General features: G+C 36.5%; 2 protein-coding genes across 4 annotated transcripts; both read right to left on the bottom strand.

Moving 5' to 3' along the window:
- Positions 1-375: 375 nt before the first annotated feature.
- On the bottom strand, positions 376-8,137 carry LOC123545465 (uncharacterized). The gene is made up of 6 exons (XM_053537235.1): positions 7,558-8,137; positions 4,256-4,428; positions 3,333-3,596; positions 2,523-2,612; positions 1,335-1,469; positions 376-731 (listed from the first exon to the last, which is right to left on the bottom strand). The coding sequence occupies exons 2-6, from the start codon at positions 4,406-4,408 to the stop codon at positions 645-647; spliced, it is 729 nt and encodes a 242-aa protein (XP_053393210.1). The 5' UTR covers positions 4,409-4,428; positions 7,558-8,137; the 3' UTR covers positions 376-644.
- Positions 8,138-16,145: 8,008 nt separating this feature from the next.
- Positions 16,146-24,782, bottom strand: LOC123545466 (uncharacterized). Of its 3 annotated transcripts, none has more exons than XM_045331789.2 (6): positions 24,696-24,782; positions 23,974-24,057; positions 22,876-23,061; positions 18,750-18,839; positions 17,505-17,645; positions 16,146-16,364 (listed from the first exon to the last, which is right to left on the bottom strand). In XM_045331789.2, the coding sequence occupies exons 2-6, from the start codon at positions 24,049-24,051 to the stop codon at positions 16,278-16,280; spliced, it is 582 nt and encodes a 193-aa protein (XP_045187724.1). In that variant the 5' UTR covers positions 24,052-24,057; positions 24,696-24,782; the 3' UTR covers positions 16,146-16,277. The 3 variants fall into 3 exon arrangements, with proteins under 3 accessions (XP_045187724.1, XP_045187721.1, XP_045187723.1); XM_045331786.2 differs by lacking the exon at positions 24,696-24,782 and adding an exon at positions 24,384-24,660; XM_045331788.2 differs by lacking the exon at positions 24,696-24,782 and adding an exon at positions 24,437-24,660.
- Positions 24,783-25,663: the final 881 nt, after the last annotated feature.

Here is a 25,663-nt window from a genome sequence, read left to right as displayed (position 1 = left end):
TTAACATTTTATGTTTTCACTGTCTTGTCAAATCTGTAATAGTAAGCTTGTTATGCCCGTGGGCTAATAAGCCTCATGTGTAATAAGTAAAATAAAACTTTGGAACTGAAACAATAGATGTGTAATAGAGTTCCGCTTAAGCCTGTGCTATGGCGCCCGATGGGTGTTGCACTTTCCATTCCCTCTCATGAACGGACTCGATCCAACCGAGTCAGTTATCATTTTGCTTGGTTGCTTTCTATGCTTCCAAAGGATCTTCATATAGATTTTATTTATTACTGATTGGCAAGTTCCAGTACTGATCAATTCCATCACTGACTCAAGTTAATTGAAACATTATATTTTATTGGACAGTGAGATAAAAATCAACAGGACAAAAAACATAAATTTTATGTGGTAAGCGATAAAGTTAAATATACATAATACTTTCGTTATTACAGTTACTTCAGTTATGATAACACTCATACTTGAAAACGTGACCTATGCATTTAAAACATTGAAATCAGTTCAACGCTGTTTGTCCCCCCAACATATTGTTATGTTTCCGTAATTGTCAATGCTACCCCATAACGAAACACAATATATGAGCATCGTATTCCTTATTTTGCATTAGCACTTTTTAAAAATATCACTGTTGCTCTCGCCTATTGAACATTACATGTCTTTGAATAATTTTGTTGGACGGACTGTGGCAGGTTGGTTTTCCTCCGTGAAAATAGTTTGTTTATGACCTGAAACAGGTAACAGAAAACATACTAAACAATAGATAAACAATACAACAATCAATTTTCTTAATACAAGGTTTTGACGGACAAACGAACATATACGTGACATTTCAACTCAAATAACTACACAGCACATGTGACAAAAGCAAAGATTTTTCGTTAACTTTTAGTGCATACGTCGTCAAAAGATTTTTACAGCAGAAAAAGGTTTTCAATAAATTGGCGTTTTTCTGCTCCTTTGAATTAAACACATCTCAGTGACCATTCCCTTGATATTAGAAGATATCGGTAAGAGGTCGGAATATCAGAAGACATGTCCGACAAAAGCCCAATGCCTGCCCGATCACATCAATTTGTCTGTCAATACCTAACCTTGTATGCGAGTGTTTCTTTACAGATATCAAACAAGGGTCCAATATCGTCCAGATGTCGCCAGTCCGACTTATTACCGTGGAAAATTGATATCCAACCGATATACCAAAGTGGTATAGATCCATTGGCTGGATATCAGTTTTTTTTCTCTCTTCAAAATTTATCTGAATATCGCATTCTCGGATGCAATACAGCAAAAAATGAAACAAAATGGAAAAAAAAACCCATAAGACTTACAAAAAGCACTTCATGGAAATCTAAAGTTTCGCTGTTATCTAGATCTATTTCTTTAAAGATGGTGTCCAGTTGTGCAGGTGTGAACAGGCCAACATTGTCAGACAGAACCTTGTCCAACTCTTCTTTGTCTATGTACTGTGAAAAGAAATCACACAAAGAAATTGTATTATTCATTATTTATTATTAAACTACATGTATGTAGCACTGGACACAATACAAGTCATATGAAACAGACTGAACCAATACCAATTTCAATTTAAGCTAGTATGAGAAAATTCGGCAAATATGAAAAACTAGGTCAATACGAAAAAACGGGGCCAATATGGGATTAAGGGATTTTGACTGGTTAACTTTAGAGGGCCAATACATATTTGAATAATAAAATCATCATTAATTTCGTGACAAGACATCTGTCATCTGGCAGTGGTATTGGCCCAACACCGAATTTTCGAATTAATCAACAATAGAATATTTGACACAATATAAGATATGCTCTGCGAATCGTATCAAACAGACTGAGCCAAAACCAAAATCAAATGATTCATAAAAAACAAGGCCAATACAAGAAACAAGGGCCAATACGGGTTTCAAGCAATCTGATTGGCGACAATAAGGTCCAGTACGGGGCTGAATGAAAGAATAATCATTATTCGAATGATTAAATATTGGACTTATTATTTGTCCTCTCGCTGTCGTATTGGCCTTCTGCCAATGCAACGACCTTCTGCAAATACGTCCAGTCTCGGACAAAGAACTGGGCCAATATGAAATCATTGGATCAACGGTATCATATTATTACAAAAGGCTTTAACGTAAACACAGTATTTAGATGCATATTATATCTCTTCCCGAATCCCAAATAAGCTAATTAATTAAGAATATCTTCTTTTATCATTTTTCTCCACGGGAAGGATGGGCAGTCGCCCCTCTGGCACCTACTCGTACCTTTTTTTATCGGAACCTGAGTAACACGTATACAATGCCCAACTTTATTTTAACATTGTATCTCACCAATCGCTAAATGCCTTCATTGCTTTATGTTTGGGATGCTCACTCTTTCGAATTAAGATTAGCTGTCTTTGAAGCCTCTGCTAATATCTAAGTGCCACAAGAATAAAACGATCAGAGCTGAAAATGTTGAAAAGGAATATCTGAAGAATATCTTTGTTGACAAAATGCATAACATACCCCACTTTTATCAGTATCTGCTTTTATAAATTTCTTCTCTGCGTCTAAAATCTGGAACATTGGTAATGTTGGAAACTTCTCCGCCAATTTCTGAAGATACAAGAGGAGTGGCACTTTATTTATGTGTTATTTAGTATCTATCAGTGTATACCGGTCTCTAATAAAGTTCAAACATGAGAACGGGTCACTAATGATCCAAAGACGAAATTAAATATATCTGCATATCCACTGACTACTAAGTATTACAATGTCATGTACCCCGCGATTTTTCAAAGGAAGATTCGGGGAAAGACAAAATAGAGACATGGTGAATTTTGACGTATTTCGGGGTAAGTGTCTGTTAAGTATGATATAAAATGTTACAAAAGTCTGCGTATTTTGGGGCGACGCAAACTAAGGTAACCATGGAAATGCAGTTTCATGTTCTTTTTTTTCCAGAGAATTTTAGCTTAAAAGAGAGTCACGCATGCATGTATGGCCAAGATAAACGTTTACTATATACCATGTCGCCATCCACTTCAGCTTGGAAATATGGTCGCCTCCGTGGCCAAGTGGTTAAGGTCGCTGACTGCGAATCACTTGCCTCTCTGCGCTATGAGTCCGAAATCTCGCTTAGGATCTAGAATCCTGTCATGCGAGGCAGTCATCCAGTACCACGAACCAGTTGGGCACCTGCGGTCTTCCTCAATCACGAAAAGATGAAAAGCTAAAATGTCGCCATATAACATAAATCACGTAAGTGTGTCGTTAAACCCAGCCTAAAAGTTTAGAGATAAGGTCTGCTTGGACAATAATGATTAAAGTTCGTACCCAGTAATAGTCCCTCGAATCTGCAACTGGCTCTAAATCTACAATAGGTGGATGATACAACCCGCCTTCCGCTGCTCGTGCAGAACTCACAGCGGAACTCACAAAACCCGTGCGTCTCGGGTTACCTTCGATACTAACTGCACTTTTCACTGACATTCGTCTACCTTTAGGAGACGCATCAGTAAGTTTCTTCTTTGTTGTTGTTGTCGATTTCTTACCAGTAGTCTTGCTTGTTTTTTGGTTTACTTCTAACTCTTTCAGTTTCTAAAATAAAGAATTTAACAAACAACCACTATCACAATGACAGTAATTTCACATACAAACTACAGAATACTGGTATACTGAACAAAATAGCTAACTCTCCACCATTTGTTGCTTTGCCAGTACCTTACAAATTACTGAAATTACTTTACTGGAATTATTTAGCGTACGTTTTCTTTTCCTTTTTTTTCTTTTTTCTTTGTGTGTGAGTTTGTTTTGTTCGCTTTTTTTCAGTATATAAAGTAGTTTGAGTATAATCAGCATGTTTTAAAGGCGAAATGTTCTTTTTATTGATTTTCATTTTCTTGTCGTCGAGCCTCTATTAGAAACCACGAATAAACAATGACTAATGAGAACATTTGGATTTTGTATATACGAGTACATGTATTTAGTGAAGAGGTTCAAATGAAAAATTACCGTTTCTTTTTCAACAACATTTCTTAGTTGGTTCTCACATATCCTTCCTTCCGCTAATCTCGTCATAAAATTAAATTGGCTGGCTAGGGGACTGTACTCGCGACCAATCAGTTGAATCTGGATATGCAATTGCTCCCCAAATTTAACTACCCGGCCAGGTTCATATTTATTAACGACTCTGGTTAAATGCGATATATGAAAACTATAAATATCAAAATACACGTAACATTACTATAGTAACGTACCTTTTCCAGCTCTTCCGTAAGAAGTATCGAATCGTACAGTTTGCACTGGGTTTCCCTTAGTTCTGCTTGCGCCTTCTGCGCCTCCTCCACCGCCGCATCTCGTTCCTTGATGTACTGAACAAACTCCGGCGTTACTTCCTGTGTTTCCGACATAGTAGTTAGACTCGTCAGAACTACCTAGAATGTAATTCATAGTCCATGAGTTCGAGTCATAAATGTTCGGTCAGGAGGTCCATATGTTAGAATTTTGAGGCGGAATGTAAAATCTCCACTATTTCATTTTGGGAAAATAAATCGAGACATGTACTGAGGTTGATAAAGAGCAACGCAAAGAATGCAGTTTTACCTGCCGCATCGAAGAGGGAAGCGAAAGCACTCTCAGACGAATAACCCTCCACCTGATTTTTGTTGTTGCGGATATAGTCCTACCGGTAACCCTTCCTGTTGTTTTACAGGAGGGACAAATCCTCTCCTGTTTAGATTTCAACTGAATGCGGTCCTCCTCCCCAACCCCCTGCCCCTTACACCCCTCTCCCACACTGCACCCGCTGAAATTCAAAGTGGACAAACCCTCTCTCATGATATTTATAACATGTTGAACTTTCTATACGAGTGCACAGGTTTTGTGCTACAAGTAATACCCTCCTTTCGTCAAAAATCCCCGGGAGGGGTCTTGTCCTATACAGATATTGCCCTACACTGACAGCTAGAGGCACTCGCCTCTTCATAAGAAAAATCTTAACAAATAGTTTTTCCGTCAATCGGGCTTCCATGGAATAATTGTTAAAAATAATATGGTTGATGGCAAGGTGACTTCGGCCAAGAAAGACCACTATTTCTAGCGGTAACCCGGACCCAGTTTTTAACAAGGCATGTTATATACCGAAATGTTTGTAAAAGTTTGTAGATTCTGAAAGTGCTGGCATAAATTGTGGCGAGCTGAGAAATCCAAGATGGCGTACAAGATGGCCGCCATAAAATGAAAAATTTACCTTTTGTACAAAGTAAGGTTTTCTTCATTCACTTTTGACGAAATTAAGTGCTGGCATGCATTGTTTTGTAGAATTATTGCAACACACCTTTCATGAATTGTAAAACATTTAAATTGTTACATTTAAAAGTAAAAAAAAAATATGTCAAAAGGTCAAATTCCTGCTAAAAACAAATTTTACCTATTTATTATTACTAATTTGTAGTTCTGAAAATCCTTTTGAAAGAATTCAAGGAATGACACAAAAAGATTATCTGATACAAAAAATGACAATTATTGATATTTTACAGAAAAAACTGTTGTAAAAGGTACTCCTACTAATGTGACTTTATATGCGCGTTACAAGCAGGTAAACAGAAAAGTACTTGAAGAAGTTGATACATATTGATACATGTGTCTAATTTTCTTCCTCAGATTATGCAGGTATGAAAAACAAATGTTGTGGTCAGCTTCTAGTTCTATTTTATGTTTTGTATTCCCTCAAGGATATGGATAGTTTATCCATTATGAGGTCAGAACATCAGAATAGGTACATATTTGGTTCATTTACGGTAATTGTTTTAAACTCTATATATTAGTACATTTATTTATATTTGTTATCATGGACACGGATAATATCGTATTATCCATAGACAGGTTTTCAATGCTATTCAATTATTGTGCGCATATTGCCTCAAGCAAAGATTTGCATACAAAAATAGAGTATATTTTTGCACAACTTGAAATATATGCACCTTGATAGAATATAACAAAACGTTTTTAAAACGTTCCGACGATGTCACTGAAATAATTAAAAGTGTAATAAATCAGTTTTACAGGAGCTGAAAAAAAATAAATATCGTCATATTTTCAAAAATATTATATAGTCATATTCGGTTTTAAATGTCAAAACTGAAAACAAATTGACACTATTACCCTCCTTAAACGCAAGAAAGATGTCATATATAAACTATTTCTTCAAACTCCTTGTTTAACAGTTGACTGATCACCTATCCCAAAAGGGGATATGGTAGGTTGACAAAATTGTCGCCCCTTTTTCGTTAGAGAAAGGGGCATCGATCCTGTGATGCGTGTATGTGGTCGCACGGTCACATTTTTTTTACAACTGTGTCCCTTTTTAGTGTGGTGAAAAATGTTCAGTGGGAAGGACTCTAAGTGTGCTGGGATTACAATTTCTCAGCGATCATTGCTAATGATCAGTGTGGAGTGATCACAGCTCTGAGTACTTTTCACGGAACATTGATCATCTAGTAGTGTTCACGGCACTGTGAGTATACTACTTACTGGGTAGTGTTCACTGTACTGTGAGTACTGCTCACTGAGTTGTGTTTACGGCACCGTGAGTACTGCTCACTGAGTAGTGTTCACGGCACTGTGAGTACTGCTCACTGAGTAGTGTTCATATAACTGTGAGTACTGCTCACTGAGTAGTATTCAAGGTAATGTGAGTACTGCTCACTGAGTAGTGTTCACGGTACCGTGAGTACTGCTCACTGAGTAGTGTTCACATTACCGTGAGTGCTCCTCACTGAGTAGTGTTCACATTACCGTGAGTACTGCTCACTGAGTTGTGCTCACGGCACAGTGAGTACTGCTCACTGAGTAGTGTTCACATTACCGTGAGTACAGCTCACTGAGTAGTTTTCACATTTCCGTGAGTACTGTTCACTGAGTTGTGTTTACGGTACCGTGAGTACTGCTCACTGAGTAATGTTCATGTTACCGTGAGTACTGCTCAAATAAGTAGTGTTTACATTACCGTAAGTACTGCTCACTGAGTAGCATTCACGGTACTTAGAGTGCTGTTCGCCGAGAATGAACTTTTTTAAGGACATGTTTTTTGCATAAATACTTTCGAAATCAGAAAACTGTTCTAAAATCATATGCTAAATAGATACTTTTATCTATCCGATATTTGAGTTTTATGATTATTTGACCTTTTGATCTTTATTTATGTTAAAAAAGATACTCATAAAATCGGACAGAAAATAATTAAAATTTATATGAAAATTTAGACATGATGACCAGTGTGTTTAAACATTGTAGTTGTCATTACTTTTGTAGTGGCCATCTTGGACACCATCGTAGAATTCTCAGATCGCCATCATTTATGCTAATTTATGCCGACAGCCTGATAAACTTAAGACCTTTATTTTGGTATATAACTTGCCTTGTTAAAAACTGGGTTCGGGTTCAACTTTTTGAATGGTCCAATTGTCGCCCTACCAACAGGACCTTTGAACAGCAACGTGGGGCTTTTTATAAGCCTGTGTTGGCACAAGCACGCTTGCCTGTAAATGAACTCAGATACTTGCCTTGTCATGTTTAAATCCGGAGATCTTCCACTTGGAGAAATACGGCGTGTGCGATACGTATCCTAGACCAGGTTCGAGCCCGTTGTACTCACTGTGATAATTTCTTTCTAAAATACTGTTAGCATTGTCGGTATGTCCATGCAGAGATGTGATCAAATCCTGCCTACGTGTAATTAGATTTTCATTTAATTCTTTTACTGACTGGAGAGTCAACTGTTTGAAACTGTGTTGTTTTATGTCACTTAAACTGCGAAAGCTTCCAGTCTTGCTCCGCTGTAACCTTGGACGATGGGTGTCATCTAATTTATTACTGTAATTTCCGATTCCATTGATACTTGCATTAATGTCCGGTAGACGCGAAAGACTCGAACTGGCTACTCTCCACTTTGAAACTGATGGTTTTCTGTGTAAAAAACGAGAATTTTAAATTATTTCTTTAATGCTGTTGGAATCAGCTTCATCACTTTAACATCTTTGTATCACCAATCTCGAAACAAATATAACTCTAAATGGCAAGGAAGCGGTTAAAATATACACAAGACATTTTTCCGGTTCCCTGATTTCATATACATAAATGTTATATCTTTTTAAAAATATTCTATTAATCTACCATTTGTCAAAATAGTAATTCCATCCAGTTTTTCTCTACGACTGAAAGATGATATAAGTTGAACGATACTGTGTAGAAATACGTGCCTAACCGGTCTGTTTTACAAATACAAACCCACACATTCAGTATTTAAGGTACCAGCATAACCAGCAACATGTTTGAGTTTTAGTAAATACGGATTATTTCACGTATATTTTTAAAATTAGTGTCCACTTTACACATAAATATTATTTCGTTATCCATTTAAATAATTTAGCTCCGCTTTACTACAGGAATATTGATATAAGAAAGTCTTCATAGAATACATCTGAAAAACGAAAAAATAAAGAGATCTAAATCGGAGCAAAAAAATGGAAAGAATACTATATTAAATATTAAAACATATAATAAATACCCACATGCTTATTAAATTTTGGTCACAGGTTTAGGGTGACAATAAAACATATTAAAACAGGTTTTAATACTATTTAATGAGGTCTTAAATGTAGCGACATTCGTGCATGGAAGGGTGTTCCCTTACCTTAATTGACCCAACTAATCATTTGTCTATATATTTACCTTTAATGGTATCGAATCCTAAATTCCTGTAACACGATAAATCTCAATTTCAAAGATTTTCAAAAATCTGAAGAGGCCATTTTATAATCCCAGGACAATGCAGTCATTAAATTCATCCAGATATTGACAAAATATCTGTCATGTTTCATGCGAGTATATAAATATTTATTTCAAATATTATCAAATTTAATGTCCTTTAATGTTGGCTCGCAAAAGGCCCGACTGTCAATTAAATTTCTGATAAAGTTAAATGCAATAACCTTAATGAACTTTACATCAGTTTAGTGAAATGTTTGTCATATCTAGTACGGAAAAGTAAAAGCAGGGATAAAGTGGTCCAGTGGTGAGACGCCGGACTGCGAGACCATGGTTGAGAGAGTTCGACTCTGCTCCTCCTCAGTCTGTCAAATGTGTCTCTTAAATAAATCCCTTGTATGATGCTTTAAACCTTGTACATAAAAACCAGCGCAGGCTCCTAGATTTCAAGCAGTTTCTGTATTTAGCACAATCCTCCTAAACCAAAATTAAGATAGCTTGGCCAAACTCAAATGAGCCGCCCATGAGAAAACCAACATAGTGCATTTGCGACCAGCATGGATCTAGACCAGCCTGCGCATTCGCGCAGTCTGGTAAGGATCCATGCTATTAAAAAACAAACAAAAAATAAAAATAAAATAAAAAATATAAAAACACCAACATTTTAGTATTACATGTATCTGTAAGTAGCATGGCTACTATGTTATTCAAGAATAAAAAGTTTATATCACTTACGTGATGAAACTTTTGTTTTCATTAAATAAATATATAACTACGGAATTGTGCCAGATATAGGCAAAGAATATTGACAGTATATTAACCAAAGTACCAAAAGCGGCTGAAAAAAGCTAAATTCAGCCATTTTAGAAATAGAATTCGTTTATTAACAGCCTTGCTTTTATCAAAAGAATATATGATGGCTATGAGATGTGCTATTTTGATTTGTTTCTATTCTAATCATGAATCAAATCAATGGTTGATAACCAACGAACTTTCAAAGCTGAAAGTCAAATTTTTGTTTGGCGTTTTTTTTTTTCCACAAAATGATTCCGAAAATGTCTATACTTGTGGTCATTCAGAAACAATTTGTAGAATTTTAACTTACACATTTATGCTTTTATATGATATTTTTATTAAGTGATACATTAATGAAATAAATCATAAGTTATTTTGCATGAAGTCTAACTTTGGATATTTCAAATCTTGGGCGCATTTTCTTAAGGAAAGTCTGCGCACTCTTTCGCAAACTAGAAATAATTGCCATGTTTAGTAAATGCGACAAAAAGACATGATTCATTTTTTTTAGTTTTATATGAGATACCACCTTTAGTTATTGAGCTGGCCAATTGATTCATCCATTGAATATAAAATCCTTGTGACCTAACTTCATTTTTTTATTCTTAAGATTTGACATTAGTATTTATTTCAATATGACAGAGGGGCAATTAATAATTGAACATTTATCCATTCATGTTTAATGTTCTTTTTGAGGACTGCACACAGTTTGAAAATAAAAAATAATCTATGGTGTACCATTTGGATTGAAAATCGATTTTGCGTGCGTGCACATTTAAAAATATGCATGCATGCACAAAAGTTTGCCTGCACGCGTACAAATATATAGGTGTACTATACATTTTTTGTTCTTGCACGTGCAAATATGTAGATGAACACCTATATGGACGTGCGCGTATGTATACAGACACAAGTTATTCATGGACGTATGTTGCGCTTGTAAATGTATAGGTGCACGTATAGGGGGCACGTGACATGGCAAACTTTTATATATGCATCCAGCTGTAAAATATAAATGCACGTATACTTTTTACACTAGTGTGCACGCGTAAAATTTAGGTGCAACTATATATACATCTGTACTTAAATACACGCGTACACTAATAAATTTACAAGTGCCCCGGACTAATATATGCGTCTACGTATAATTTTACATGTGTGGGGACGTTTTGTATACGCGTATATATATGCATGCACACATACATTTACGCGTGCATTTACAAAAATGTATACGGGCATGTATTTATTTACGTAAACATCTATACGTGCACGTATATATCCGTGCACGTAAAGTAGAATTTGGACCCAAATGGAACACCATACTCAAGACATCGTTAAAATAAAACTATACTGATAGCTCGTTCTCTACCTAATCGAACTCTTTATAATTTGACCTCTTGATTTATTCTAGATTTGCATGAACTGTTGACAAATTGTCCTACTATTGACAAGCTTTCAAAATGGACAGGCTGACGGACACTTGTTTTGTTTGTTTCCTTCCAAATTTGCTGTGACGACACAAATGTTTATAAAAATAATCGAATTATTGCGCCTCGGCAGTTAAGAAATAATTTACAGCAAAACCCTGTTTTAAAACTATTGATACACGAAGGGCGTTTATATGTCAGGCGTAATAATTTCACAAGGGCGCAGCAGCAAGTCATATTATAAAATAAACTAATCAACTGGGACATCCGTGGCCGAATGGTTAAGGTCGCTGACTTCAAATCACTTGCCCCTCACCGATGAAGGGTCGAGCCTCACTTGTTGAACATCACTCGGGGTGTTGAATTCTTCATGTGAGGAAGCCATCCAGCTGGCTTACGGAAGGTCGATGGGTCTACCCAGATGCCCGCCTGCGATGAGATAATACATGGAGAGGTATCTAGGGTCTTCCTCCACCATCAAAGCTGGAAAGTCGTCATATGAGCAAAACTCGTGTCGGAGCGACGTTAAACTCAACACAAACAAAAAAAGTACATTTTGTATCATCTAGTTTCAAGTGTCAACAAGCTGTTACTAAGTTCATTCCTATCAATTTTTCAAAACATTTGCAAAAAGAATGGCTATTTATTATTGTTACTGGCAGCGTAATTTGCCGGCGGCCGGGCATTTCCTAGAAGTACACGAGTGAAAACAAGGGTATGGTGCATTAAAATTCATTCAATCTATGAAGCGACTACCTTATAGATTCGGTTAAAATGGTTTTAATCCTATGCCTCATGCCTAATTTACATTTGACCCGTGCACCGTGCAATGAATTAGTCTACGATTTTCCTTGCGGTTTGGGGGGCATCGTAGGTGACTACGGCGTATGTGTTCACATTACATACGAGCATCGTGCCATTTTTTGTACAGGCTCTCGGGAAGGCCGCATTAGGAGAAATCCGTACGGACGCTGCGCGGAGATTATATGGAAATCGTGCAATTTAAGTGAAGTTGCCGTGCAGTCTCCATAAGCTTCCCGTGGAAATCGTACGACGCCCGTACGGCTTCCATGCAGAGGCTGCGCGGGGAAGATACGGTGACGGTGCAGCCGCCATGACGTTTTTGCGTATCCTAGTCCGCAGTGTATAAAGAGGAGTGTTGTATACAAATTCATATTTCTGCTTTTAGTTTATCGCTCTGAGTCTTAGTGGTACTATCATTTCGCTGAAGAGACGAATAATGAAAACATGCTGGAAATGGCCAATATATATAACCATCTGAAAAATGTGTTGCCCATATCAAGGCTGCCGCACGGCAACGGTGCGGCCGCTGTAGTGTTGCCGCGCAATGATTGCTCAATATCCGTGCGATTTCACGGGTACTGCACGAGCAGCAAGCGGCAACCTTGCGGCAGTTTTGCGAGGGCCGTGCAAATGTCCGACGAGTCTGCAATCTCCGTACGATTTCTTTTGGGCACCATGTCCACGGAAAATCGTGCGCTGACTGCACGATATGCGCGCGGCCTCCAAACGATGCCCGTATTGGGATTGTGCAATGCCACATGCGACATTTCTATGGGCTACGGCCTTACGATTTTTTTTTTCAAATTTTTCGCTAAACAAAATCGAAGCTGCGGAGCCCGTGAATCCGTACGAAAATTGCACTGCTGCCTCCTGTCCCCGCACGGAGGCTGCACGGAATGGAGGATACGGGCAGTCTACGGGCTCCGCGGACGCATCGCAGGCCAAATGTGAACTAAGCATCAATCAAATGTTTGCATACATAAAATACAACTGACAATAGCTGTCTCTGGATACATGTTTTCTTAAAGTTTCGTCGATAATGAAATTATCAAAAAAAAAGTAAAATAAATGAATAGGGAATCAGCATCATTTATTTTTGCCAAAAAAAATGATATACATGTAAATAGATTCGCCTTTTAAGTCTATAGACTCAAAACAAATTACGATATTCCTACTGTTTGAAAGTAAGAAAGGATTTTTTCCATTCTTGGAATTTTTAATTAGTTTGTAATTTAACAGGTAACTCGGGATCCTATTGATTGAAAACTATGTAGAGTAAGTTTTCATATTGTTTGAAAATCGGGAACCGGTTAATTATTCGAGATTCATCATTTTATTTCATTCTCGGGATTTCTGTAACAGGGTCGAGTGTTTTTGATCGGTTAGTAGTAAGTTTGCATGCCGTCAAACAATCTCATTGAAAGGCGGACAGGTAACCGGCTTTGCGACCAGCGCAGATCATGATCATCCTGCATACGTGCAGTCTGATCATGACCTGCACTGTTCGCCATTCAGTCAGCATCTTTTTGGTTTGCACTCCTTTAAACAGTTGTCCTTATTGAAAGATGGACAAGTTCATTACAGAAATTTAGCAGGGCAAGGGTCAAGATCGTGCAGAATTGAAAATACACTGCAATTATGTCTGGCTGTCTAAATTTCAGACTCGGAGTGTTGATGAATATAAGCAACACTTTCTAAACAACCGTGCTTAAAACTAAATCGCGGGTACTTGGAAGTATTTCAGAAACAGACGTTAGATAAGGCCCGCAAACTTCTCTTTAGATACATTTAAAATACATACTACGAATATTTTACGTATGTCAAATCATTAACCAATTTCGTATGTACACACCTTTCGGTACCGTTCCATGCAGTGTCAACGGTACTTCCTGTCATCGACTCACTGGACCCCGACCTGCTGGATTTCCACTGAGCTGTCAACTTGTGTCACATTACTCTTTCCAACTCCATTTTTCTTTTGTTTATTCCTGGGTCCTCGTTTCATATCCAAGGTGGGCTCGACCCGCGAAATCCTGGTCATTTGGGCGCTTGGTGCCGATGCCGTTATAACTTTTTTTATCCTTACTATTTTTTTTAAAACTCTACCTGTCCTTTCTTCATGTGACAGTTTGTTTGTTTGCTAGTTTGTTTGTTTGTATATGATTAATAAATAAAGTGTACAACACTGCTTGGTTCTTTCTTAGTAATCCGATTTGATTTTATGAAGCGGCTTCTTTGAAGTCAAAAGTTCTCCGTCTGCGTAACATCTCGGAAAAATGTTTTCACAAATTAACTCAGTCAGTGTCATGGAAACGGGGTAATATCAATAATTCAGTAGCAGAATATTAGTAATTTTGATCGATCAAACGGGCTGGGTTACATCGGAAAATTATCACCCATTTATGAGGCAATATATTTGCTGGGAAAAAACTCAATTCGTCCTGTACTATTTACATGAAGTTGTTTTTTTTTTTAACTTTTGAAAACTATTTAATATGAATATATTAAATAAAATGTGTTTTCATTTCACTACATGAAGATGTATAGACAGAAGATCCAGCAATATTCCAACTTTTTCACATAATGTTTCCAATTTTATCCAATTCTAGGAAAATTGATTAAACGTAATAATATCCCGTCCGTTGTGTAAATTATGGCGGTCAAAATTCAGGTTTCATTCTTTTGAACTGCTTTGTGGACGAAAATAAGTGTACTCTTAAGAAAAAAAGACCCTTTTCCCACGATATTACCTGTTATTGTCTGTGCATTGCATAAATAATTAACGTATAGATTATTATCTTAATACCGTGTTCTTTGGCTTTTTATCACTATTTATTACCTGGGAAGAAATCAAAGCCGTGAATATCTCCATAAATAGTACTCTTGTAAATGTTTTATTCAAAGAAGGTCGGTCAAAAAGTACACATCAGATACATATGCTCCTTTAAATTAAAAAAAAGACTCATGGCTATACGTTTAATTCCTGCTATGATATTTATTATTTAACTGACTATATTGTTAAAAATATAAAATGGGAAATCATACTAAAATTATTCAAGATAGAGTTATGGTTTCTTGTGTTGTATATTAAGTCATGACATTCTCTTCAAGGGACTTAAAACGTTTTAAAATCAAGGAAAAGTTTGTTTTTGTTGGGTTAAGCGGTCGCATCAGTACGACATTAGTTCATTATGTCCAACACTTCCGATTATTGCAGTGTCAAAGGTATTAACTTACACGGGACGGACGGACGACAACAATTCTCAGTATAGTCCCCAAAATCTTGTGTTGTGTGGGTATCAATATATTGATCAATTCCTATTCCATCAGCGGTGTATTTGAAAACAGAAACCAAGCAGTCTAACTGATATCTGAACAATTTTGAACATCCCACACTAAAACTTATATAGTAACTGCAGAGTAGACGTGTTAACGACGTTATTAAACAAGGCTTGGGATAAATTGATTTTCTGTTCTTTTTGTTGTTCAGTTTTTATTGTTTATCAGTGCTTTAGTCATGGCTCAAACTAGTTCGTTGCCAACACAGAGTACATCCGTGGTCTAGTTAACAGAATCGATGTCCTAGATTGTATTGGTTCGAGTTTTTATGGTCATTTTTTTTCAATTCTGGAAGCCACACAGCTGGTTTGATCTACCCAGATGTTCGCCCTGTATCCGGAAAATCACACCAGTTATCCGCTCACAATTAGTGCATAATAATAACATATGACATATATAAAGTTGGTGAAAATAAGGAAAGTGTGTTGGGGAAAAACCTGATAGTTAGTTCGTAAGGTATCATCGTTCTTTCAACTTTTCATTTTTGTGGTTTCGTAGTTTCGACATTTCACCATCATGGTTTCGACCTTTCATGTTATGTACATTAAATCCTACACAGCCAGCAAGCAATATGACGACGACCGGGATTACCGAACTTGCGTTTATGTTATATATATTCCATGTACTTTAATATGCCACATCGCGAGATATCCCACAAAATGAAGGACACCTGCGGTTTCTGGTCTGACCAACATTTATATGGATCACGGTAAAATACAACCTTGTAGCTCTGGCTATATGTAACAGAAAGGGGCGACAGGTTCGTTTTTTGTCCAGTTCACATACAGATACCCACTTAAAGCAGCCTACCACACCAAGATGTTTCACTGGTCTTCTTTACCTAAATAATACCATATATATGGGGATTGAACAAGACACTGTCGATAGGTAACAGGGCGATTGGGTAGACCAACCTTCTCCTTATAACATAGATATGACATGTCGAGCTTTTCCCGTTATATTGACGTCTTTCTGTGGTACCGGGCCTGTCAATGTGTCGAAATAAACAACTGCATTTCAAACTAATAAATATCTTTATCAAAACGGTACATAACAATAATAAAGAGATACAACTATTATAAATGTCTTCAAATGCCTAAGATAAACAGAAAAGAAACCGTTACAAAATTGTACGTAAAACGTGACATCACTGTATCGAGCAGACTTTTGAGTAATCTTTTTGTAAGGTGGACGGCAAGTTCGTATTTCCTCGCTGGATCATAACATCAACAATCTGAAAAGAAATATGACAGTACATTTCACATCGAAATCGATTTCATTTTGATACAGAAAATAAGACTGTCACTAGCTAGAGGTGCGAACTGAAACATCTGGCTAAAGGGCAACTGTTTTGGCGGTAAAGAGGCGCTGCCGAGTTACCGCATAGCCCGATATTTCCATCCGAACGTAAAATCATTAACTGATTCTTATATTATGTAGTGTAATGACATCAACTCTAATGTCAAATATAACAGTGAAATAAACTAAAGCGAAAACTGTTATTTATAATGAATTTCCTCAGCAGTTCTTGCGGTAGATAAGCTTTCTCATGGTAGATCATTTCAGGCAAGGACAATTACATGGGTAACCCATAGACACTCCACCCGCAAGTCATCCAAATGGTTTCTTCACTAGCAATTGTTTTACATTCTGGGCGCGTTGTCGAACCCACAGTAGAGAGGGGCAAGTCAAGTCAACGTCCTTCAACACGCAGATGCAGTGATACCATTGATACATTTAGAGCAATTTGCGCTATCCACCTATTTTTTTAACAAACATATACGTCGGGCTATTTACAGATTTCTGGTATATACCGGTACGAACTATTAAAAAACTTACAAAAATTGCTTTAAAGAACGTCATAGAAGTTAAAAACAGTTGAAAATGGCGGCTGACAGTTTACAGTTACAGTTTTCAGTTTATTAATCAAGTCAAAGGCCATAAGGGCATCTGAAAACAATTATAACAATAACAAGTCATAGTAACAAAATCAGAATGGCATGAAAAACATGACAAATAGTTGCTGAAGTAACTGATATTGAGGAGGGTGAGAACTAACCATTTATCTAACAACAGACATAATTTTCTTACAGAAGACAGCCAGTTTTAATAAAGTATTCTTATTGTCGCTGTTCACAGGGTTCGAAAATTTGAGAGCATTTGTATATTTTAATAGTATTCATCTACATATTTCTTTCTATCAACATTGAAGTATTTACAAAAAAGAGAAAACTTTAAAAGGGAAAATATTTCTTGACGTCAACAAGTTTTTTTCATTTATGTAATGAAACAGGCGGCATGATGTCGTATCACAAAATAACCACTGTCAAAATAAATATACAAAAAAAAACCCACTAGTGTGGTCAATATTTACCCCTAGCACTTCTGAGAAATCAAGCGTTCCACTTTCATCTTGATCAATCTCCTTAAACGTCTTCTCCACCATTTTATCCGTCACATTCTGTTCACCTAGAATACTTTTCAGTAAAGTCTTTAACTCGTCTAGTTCTAATAACTGAAACAGTAGACCAGAAAGAAGTTATTGAACAAATGCCAGACTTCCGCGAATGTCTGAAATAAGTGGCCACCTGTTTTAAGAAACCATCTGTCAGCTTACTTTCTATAATGACTTTTTTGTTTTAACCTTAGATGCACGATACGTAATAAATGTCTGACATACTGTAAAGGCTACCAATAAAAATAAATATTCTAACACGATCCGATTCATTTTCATATTAAACAAAGAATGCTGAAAACTGTGAATTATTTTTCAACAATTCACTGTTCTGACGTCACACGTATTACGTCATAGCGTCAAACGGTATTGCGGCGCGCTGGAAAAGAAACCAATTGAAAACGGGCAAATATTTAATGAATGCCGTCAAGGAAGTACTTTAAAGTCCTTGGTAACGTGTTAGAATCGAAATAATATATCTCATTTAGTGATTTGCTCTTGAATAAAAACATTGTTTGGAGTTCAGATGCGAAGGAATTATATCACGAGGGCGCAAGAAAAGGTCGCATTTTGTTAAATATGAACTTGCCAGATGTCCCTTTCCAACTTGACAAATGGCATTTATATTTACAACAAGATTTTTTATTTAAAGAAATAAATGACGGTGCTATTTATTTAGTGTCCGTTTAATCACAACCGGCATTTAATATACACGTATTCTCCTTATGCGATTTCGGCATTCTCCGGTTGTTATGAGAAAGCATTTTTCAGGTGAAGTCTCCGAAGGATGCCGAAATACGTAGTCGTGCGGAACTTGCCGACTACAATTACAGGCCCATTACCTTATTGCTTCATAGTTTGAAAACTTCTTGCATCTAAATTGTATCGCATGAGTGATAGTATGAGGAAAACTTCAGAATACAGTTATTCTTCCTCCACATTTATTTATGTCACCACTAGTTAACTTAAATTATAAACAAGGCTGTTTCGTAAGGAAATAACACGTATTTTAATCAAAACTTTTTCCAGTAGAGTTGTCTCGCGTGTAACAAAAATTGTTCTAATGTATAATTTGCAATTTTTAAGAAAGAAAAACACATTTTTTTTTTAAATTGAATATTGATTAGACTTTGCAGTAAAACAATATTAAAGATATATATTTACCCCGCTCTGATCATCGTCAGCTTCCATAAATTTTATCTCGGTGGAAAGGACACGATGAAGTGTCATGTATGGAAAAGAATCTGCAATTTGCTGCAAAAAAAGCAGAAAAAATGATTAAAGTGGATTTAACAACATAATTATGTTATTCGACAACATGGATGTTTGATTCATATGTATATTAATCTGTGTAGTAAGGGGGTAACAAGTACGCCGAGCCTACAATTTGAAGGGTATTTGAGTATAGTGTTACATACGCCCGAGCAAACAATTTGAACTGGATAAGTTATCGGGTATCTAACTATAGTGTTAAGTATGCCCGAGTCTACAATTTGAACTGGAAAATTTATCGGGTATCTAACTATAGTGTTAAGTATGCCCGAGCCTACAATTTGAACTGGAAAAGTTATCGGGTATCTAACTATAGTGTTAAGTATGCCCAAGCCTACAATTTGAACTGGAAAAGTTATCGGGTATCTAAGTATAGTGTTAAATAAGCCCGAGCCTACAATTTGAACTGGAAAAGTTATCGGGTATCTTACTATAGTGTTAAGTATGCCCAAGCCTACAATTTGAACTGGAAAAGTTATCGGGTATCTAAGTATAGTGTTAAATATGCCCGAGCCTACAATTTGAACTGGAAAAGTTATTGGGTGTCTGAGTATAGTGTTAAATGCGCCAAGCTTACAGTTTGAACTGAAAAAGTTATCGGGTATCTAACAATAGTGTTATATGCCCAAGCCTAAAATTTGAACTGGAAAAGTTATCGGGTATCTAACCATAGTGTTAAGTATGCCCGAGCCTACAATTTGAACAGGAAAAGTTATCGGGTATCTAAGTATAGTGTTATGTACGCCCGAGCCTGCCATTTGAACTGGAAAAGTTATCTGGAAACTAAGTATACAGTACGCCCGAGTCGAAAAAAAAAAGAGTTGGTAACCAAGTATAGCGTTATGTACGACCGAGCCCATAATTTGAACCGGAAAAGTTATCTGTTAATCAAGTCTAGAGTACAGTACGTCTGAACCTACAATTTGAACTGGCAAAATTATCGGGCACCCATGTACAGAGTTAATTACGCCCGAGCCTACAATTTGAATTGGATATTTGCCGGTTGTCTAAGTATAGTTTTAAGTACGCCCGAGCCTACAATTTGAACTGGAAAAGTTATTTGGAAACTATGCATAGAGTTAAGAAACGCCCGAGCCTACAGTTTAAATTGAAAAAGTTATCTTGAAACTAGGTATAGTGTTAAATAATCCCGAGCTGTAAAAGTTATCGGGAATCTGTGTATAGAGTTAAGTATGCTCGAACCTACAAATTGAACTGGGAACGTTATCTTGAAACTCGGTATAGAGTTAAGTACGCCTGAGACTACAATATGAACTTGTAAAAATATCGGGCAACAAAGTACATGTATAGAGTTAATTACGCCGGAGACTGTAATTTGAACTTGAAAAGTTATCGGGTACCTCAATATATATACATGTATGACACGGCAATTGTCCAATATTTACCCAGGTTCACGGTCGAAAAACTAAGATTAACGATCGATAAACCAGGTTTTTCGAACGTAAATCCAGGTTTTTCGAATACTAACCCATATTTTCGAGCGAAAACATAGGATAACGCCGTAAACCATAGTTCACGCTCGTAAACGTAGGTTCACGATTATAAACTCAAGTTCACGGTCGTAGACATAGGTTCACGTTCGTAAACTATGGATAACGACCGAAATTCGTAGTTCAATCGAGAAACCTAGTTTATCAAACGTGAACCATGGTTTACGGTCGATATAATCGGATTATAAAATCAACTACGAATTTCTGGCGTGAACATGGGTTTACGGCCGTGAACCTATGTTTACGCACGCGAACCTATGTTTACGACCGTGAACCTATGTTTACGAACGTGAACCTATGTTTATGACCGTGAACTTAGGTATACGAACGTGAACCGAGGTTTATGTTCGATAAACTAGGTTTCTCGAACAAGACTATGATTTCCGGTCGTAAACATAGGTTCACGTTCGTAAACTATGGTTCACGCTCGTGAACCCAGGTTCACACTCGTAAACATAGGTTCTTGCTCAATCGGAAAACCTAGTTTATCGAACCTAGACATGGTTACAAGAGCGTAAACTAAGGTTTACGCCCGTTATCCTATGTTTTCGCTCGAAAATATAGGTTAGTATTCGATAATCCTAGTTTTTCGACCAAGAACGTAATTATTGGATAATTGGCTTGCCGTGAACCATAGTTTACGGACGTGAACCTATGTTAACGAGCGAGAACCTATATTTACGGCCGTGAACTAGGGTTTACGGGCGTGAACGATAGTTTACAAACGTGAACCTAGGTTTACGTTCTATAAACTAGGTTTCTCAAACAAAACTATGATTTTTGGTCGTTATCCTATGTCCACGAGCGTGAACCTACGTTTACGGTCGTAAACCCATGTTCACGGTCGTAAACTATGGTTTACGCTTGTGAACCCAGGTTTACGCCCGTAAAAATAAGTTCACTTTCGTGAACTTAGTATAACGACCGAAATTCATAGTTCAATCGAGAAACCTAGTTTATCGAACGTAAACCCAGTTTCACGAGCGTAAACTATGGTTTACACCCTTTATGATCTCGCTCGAATATATAGGTTAGCATTCGAAAAACCTGGTTTTACGTTCGAAAATCCTAGTTCATCGATCGTTAATCCTAGTTTTTCGATCCTGAACCTGGGTTTACATAATAATTGGACAGTTTGCGTGCCATATACATGTGTAGTTCTAAGTATGCCCGAGCCTGGAAAAGTTATCGGGTAACCACGTATAGAATTAAGTACGTCCGAGCCTACAATTTGAACGGGAAACTAAGCATAGTGTTTAGTACTCCTGGACCTACAATATATAAATGTAAACTGGAAAAAGTTATCGGCCAACCAAGTATAGAGTTACTAGTAATTATACTTCGAGGAGAGGTTTACTTTTTCAATGACATCGCTTCTCGTTCCGATGAATTTATTTTGAAATCATAATACAGTATCCATTAAGTAATAGATATTTTGCGTCAAAAAGTATGAATATCAAATACGTTTGTAGTATATATTTTCTCGATTAAAAAACTATTTTAAGAAAAATATATAACGTTACGCTAAAAATAATAAAATTAGACCTGAACTCTGTTGCGACATGACGTCATTACCCGCGCTTCATTCTAAAATATACTTGGCCTAAAAAGCGCATTTTGACGCATGAAATGCATTATAAATAAACCACGTGTATAGCTGGCAATAGGTTGATATTTATATGGCTCGCTGAAGATCTACTTTCATATTTTAAACACTCGCCATCTTGCCACATCATCTTATGGAACTACTGTACATGTAATTCTGCAACCTCCGCGCAGAAATATTGTCAAACAATCACCTACTGTACCGATAAGGGGAAGTAATACTGTGTTGATGTTTCTTTTCGCTTACTTGCACGTTTGAACAGAGATTTTTTTATGTAACGCCGAAAAATATGCTCATTAAAACAAAATATGTATACTGTACACACATTGAACTACGTACTGCTTTCATGTTCATACATTCAGATATGCCCTAGCTCAACCCTTGAGGGCAAGTAAAGTCTGCTAATAAAAGTTAAAGATTAAGATCAGGGTCAGCTCTGGGGATTACTATTGGAAATTAAATTTGTTCAAAATTATTGCAGGCCTTGAAATTTTTATGACTGTTTATATAACAAATAGGGAAATACTTGCCAGTTTATGTCTGCGTGCATTGATTGTTAAAGGTCATTAAATTCATATTAAATGAACGGTTTGATAGATTATTACGAATTCAGTATATAATTATGAAATGTTTATCGCTCTATATTCTTTTCAACAATATACCGCACACAACAATCAAAGTGTGCACAACGCTACCTTAAAAGGGACCAACCATTTTTCTTTTTTACTTTATTTTTTCTGACTAGCAGAGTACATAATCTTTCCAGATTAAGAAAATGCATTCTTTAAAGTATATTCGATGTTGCTTTTATGTTTCTTAGGTGCATGTTGTAACGGACGGACCCTCAGAATTCAAATTAGTTATCTTTTATAAAAATGAATATAGTAAATATCACATTTACCCAATAATATGTGCACCGTTTACCGTCCGGTGGGTTGAAGGCTGGCACTGGTGGATGATTCATACCGCACGCACATGTTGGCCAGTTATACTCAAACTCATCACCCTCCTCATGAGTTGCTCCAGACTTTTTACCGTGCTTTTTACCGTGCTTTTTCTTGATTTTCTTCTTACCTGGTGACTTTTTCTGTAGTATGAAAACGTAGATTGTAAGAAATGTACGGGTGAGAAAAGGCGTTATGTGCGTTTTAATTATAAACTAAAATTAAAAAAAAATGGCTCGAAATTTCGACAGAGTAACTCGAAATTTCCAGTTACTAATACCCTTTTAGAAGTTTTAATCCTGGCAAAGATCGGTTAGCCCTACATGATCATATAAGATGACAGGGCAGTGTTTGCTCTTAAAGATACATATATTTCGAGTTAGTATCTCAAAGTTTCGAATTTATGAATAATATCTATCTTGCACGAATGTTCTGCCGTAGTAATAGGCAATACATTAATGAAAACTAAATTTGCATGTTTAAGCGACAATTAAAAAAAAATAGCAGCAAAATATATTTTTTGAAAAATTTAAACATGAAAGGAAGAATTACGAAGTTTAAAGGGTACTTCTGAGCGTGTCTCGATAACTTGAATACTGCACATCCTATTTTGTTTGACTGTGATTTGAGATTAAAGTATACATAATCATCGAATTGGTGGGGGGGGGGGGGGGGGGCGGAAAGAGAGAATAATGCAAGAAAGAGAAAGAGAAAACTCTCTTATTCCAGAATCTTCCTTAGTTCTCTAGCGAGTCATGTGTAAAACAGCTACACAAACGACTCTTATCTGAACGTTACTAATTACAGTTGGAGCGAGGGTTCAAATTCGTGACTCCTAGTTTCGTTTTCCGGCGTATTGCCACTGAACACTGCTTGATATAAATGCATGCCTATAGTAAAACTATTTTTACGACATTTTACGTTACTAAACGTTACCCACCATTAACGTGTGTATACATATATGGCACAGATTCCTGTGAGACTCGAACTCTCATAGAGTAGTTTACAACATGACATCTATTACACACCTGTCACAATAACATTTTCTATGTTACCTTTTGATAATCAGTGTTATTCAAAGCTTTCAGGGCCGCCATCAGCGAAGCCATTTCATCTACCGACTCGGACGTCATTTCTCTCTGTAAGATATACGCTAAATAAAACTATGGCCAAATAAAACTATTGATCATACAACTTTGTAATAAAGCTTTTTAAAGAAACAACAATTTTCAAAATAAAAATGATAAAACAAGTTAGTCGGATCAAGTCCAAAAGCTAGCCCAAAATGAATATGGAAATTCTTTGTCAACCAGAATTCTCGTCCTTCCTAAGTATTTTTTTTTATCCATCGCTAATCAAATATATAAAATAAATATATTAATATGAGAAACGCAGTTTTTAGATTTTTCATAAGAACTACAAAATATATTGTCACTACATACTTTATTATCAAGAAAGCACGAACCTTAGTAACACGAAGTTTGTATATATATTACATCCAATTAAGAACCAATTTACCGATTTAAATTAATATCCAGTCTATTCACATTTATGAACCGGCACCGAAAACATGCTAGCTGTGATTAAATGCGATATTGATTCGACGTTTAATCTTTTTTCAACAACTTTTTTTTAATCCATGTATCAATATGTTTGAAAGTCTGACTCCATGAGTCCATGACAGTGTTCGACATGACGTTAATATTTTGATTGAATTATATTCATGAAGGAAAACATTTTCAATATTTTACATAATCCAAGTGTATAAATTACTTACCAAATCAAATGATCGATCCTTCCTCAATGATAATTTCGATCATTTTAGCGAGAAATTTGATAAGGCGTTTTTATAATAATTACTAACGTTAAAAACATTTTTTCACGTAAATAAACCCCTTAATGCTTTCATGGTTAGAAAAAATGTAAATAGATAAACGAAAAAAAAAAAAGAAATGAATGATTCCAAAGCTATGAAATCAATTTCAGTAGAAATGAACACTTAAGTTATTAATAAAATAGAGTACAACTGTTTTGTCTTACCCAGCAATCAAAAAAAAAGTTATTAAGTTATTAATCTATAGCCATTAGCCAGTAACCGAGTTGACTTCTATCCCAGCATACATGGTTTGTCGGACCAATATCGGTAAACCGATAGCTGTTTATGATATCTATCCCACATTTATAGGGCCAGTTCTTTTCACTCAACCCGGGGCACGCCGGTCACGTGGGCGGCAAGAAAAAAAATCTCGCCGGTTTATTGATAAATGAACGTTTCGGCGTACGCCGGCCACGTGAGCTGCAAATACAAAAAAAAATCCAATTTAATATGTATTATGATTTTCTCTTGCGGCATGTTCCAAATAAGTTAGCAAATAGTTCTTGCAGTATGTTTCTACATTTACTGGTACTAACCCAAATTTCCAAATGTTTACCCGATTTTATATCGCGAAAATATATGATTTGCCGCTTTGCCTACCTCGTAAGACCGGCGCACATCGGCGTACGCCGGATAGACCCGGGCAGTGCCGGGAAGCCAAACGAACGCCTAGCCGGTTGCACGCGGCGAAACGGCATACGCCGCAAAAGTGAAACGAATTGGCCCATACTGTAGCAGTATATCACTAAACTACAGAAATATTTGGTAAACGTACAACATCTTTACTAACAATCTACATGTGCAATATATGTTTTATCATATAGTCCCATATGACTGAATACTTAAAAATGTTCTCAAAAAGTTGTCCT

The sequence above is a fragment of the Mercenaria mercenaria genome, chromosome 1 (genome assembly GCF_021730395.1).
Source record: "Mercenaria mercenaria strain notata chromosome 1, MADL_Memer_1, whole genome shotgun sequence".
Lineage (NCBI taxonomy): Eukaryota > Metazoa > Mollusca > Bivalvia > Venerida > Veneridae > Mercenaria > Mercenaria mercenaria.
This window is presented reverse-complemented; position numbering and strand designations above follow the sequence as displayed.

Bases quoted from the DNA above. Each gene is read 5' to 3' on its own strand.
- LOC123545465 (XM_053537235.1), bottom strand. From the start codon at position 4,408: ATGTCGGAAACACAGGAAGTAACGCCGGAGTTTGTTCAGTACATCAAG. The intron at 3,597-4,255 runs GTACGTTACTAT...TCTTTATTTTAG, and splicing joins TTACGGAAGAGCTGGAAAAG to AAACTGAAAGAGTTAGAAGT. The intron at 732-1,334 runs GTAAGTCTTATG...TACCTGTTTCAG, and splicing joins ATTTCCATGAAGTGCTTTTT to GTCATAAACAAACTATTTTC.
- LOC123545466 (XM_045331789.2), bottom strand. From the start codon at position 24,051: ATGACGTCCGAGTCGGTAGATGAAATGGCTTCGCTGATGGCGGCCCTG. The intron at 23,062-23,973 runs GTAACATAGAAA...TTCATACTACAG, and splicing joins ATAACACTGATTATCAAAAG to AAAAAGTCACCAGGTAAGAA. The intron at 17,646-18,749 runs GTAAATATATAT...CTACTGTTTCAG, and splicing joins CTGACGATGATCAGAGCGGG to TTATTAGAACTAGACGAGTT.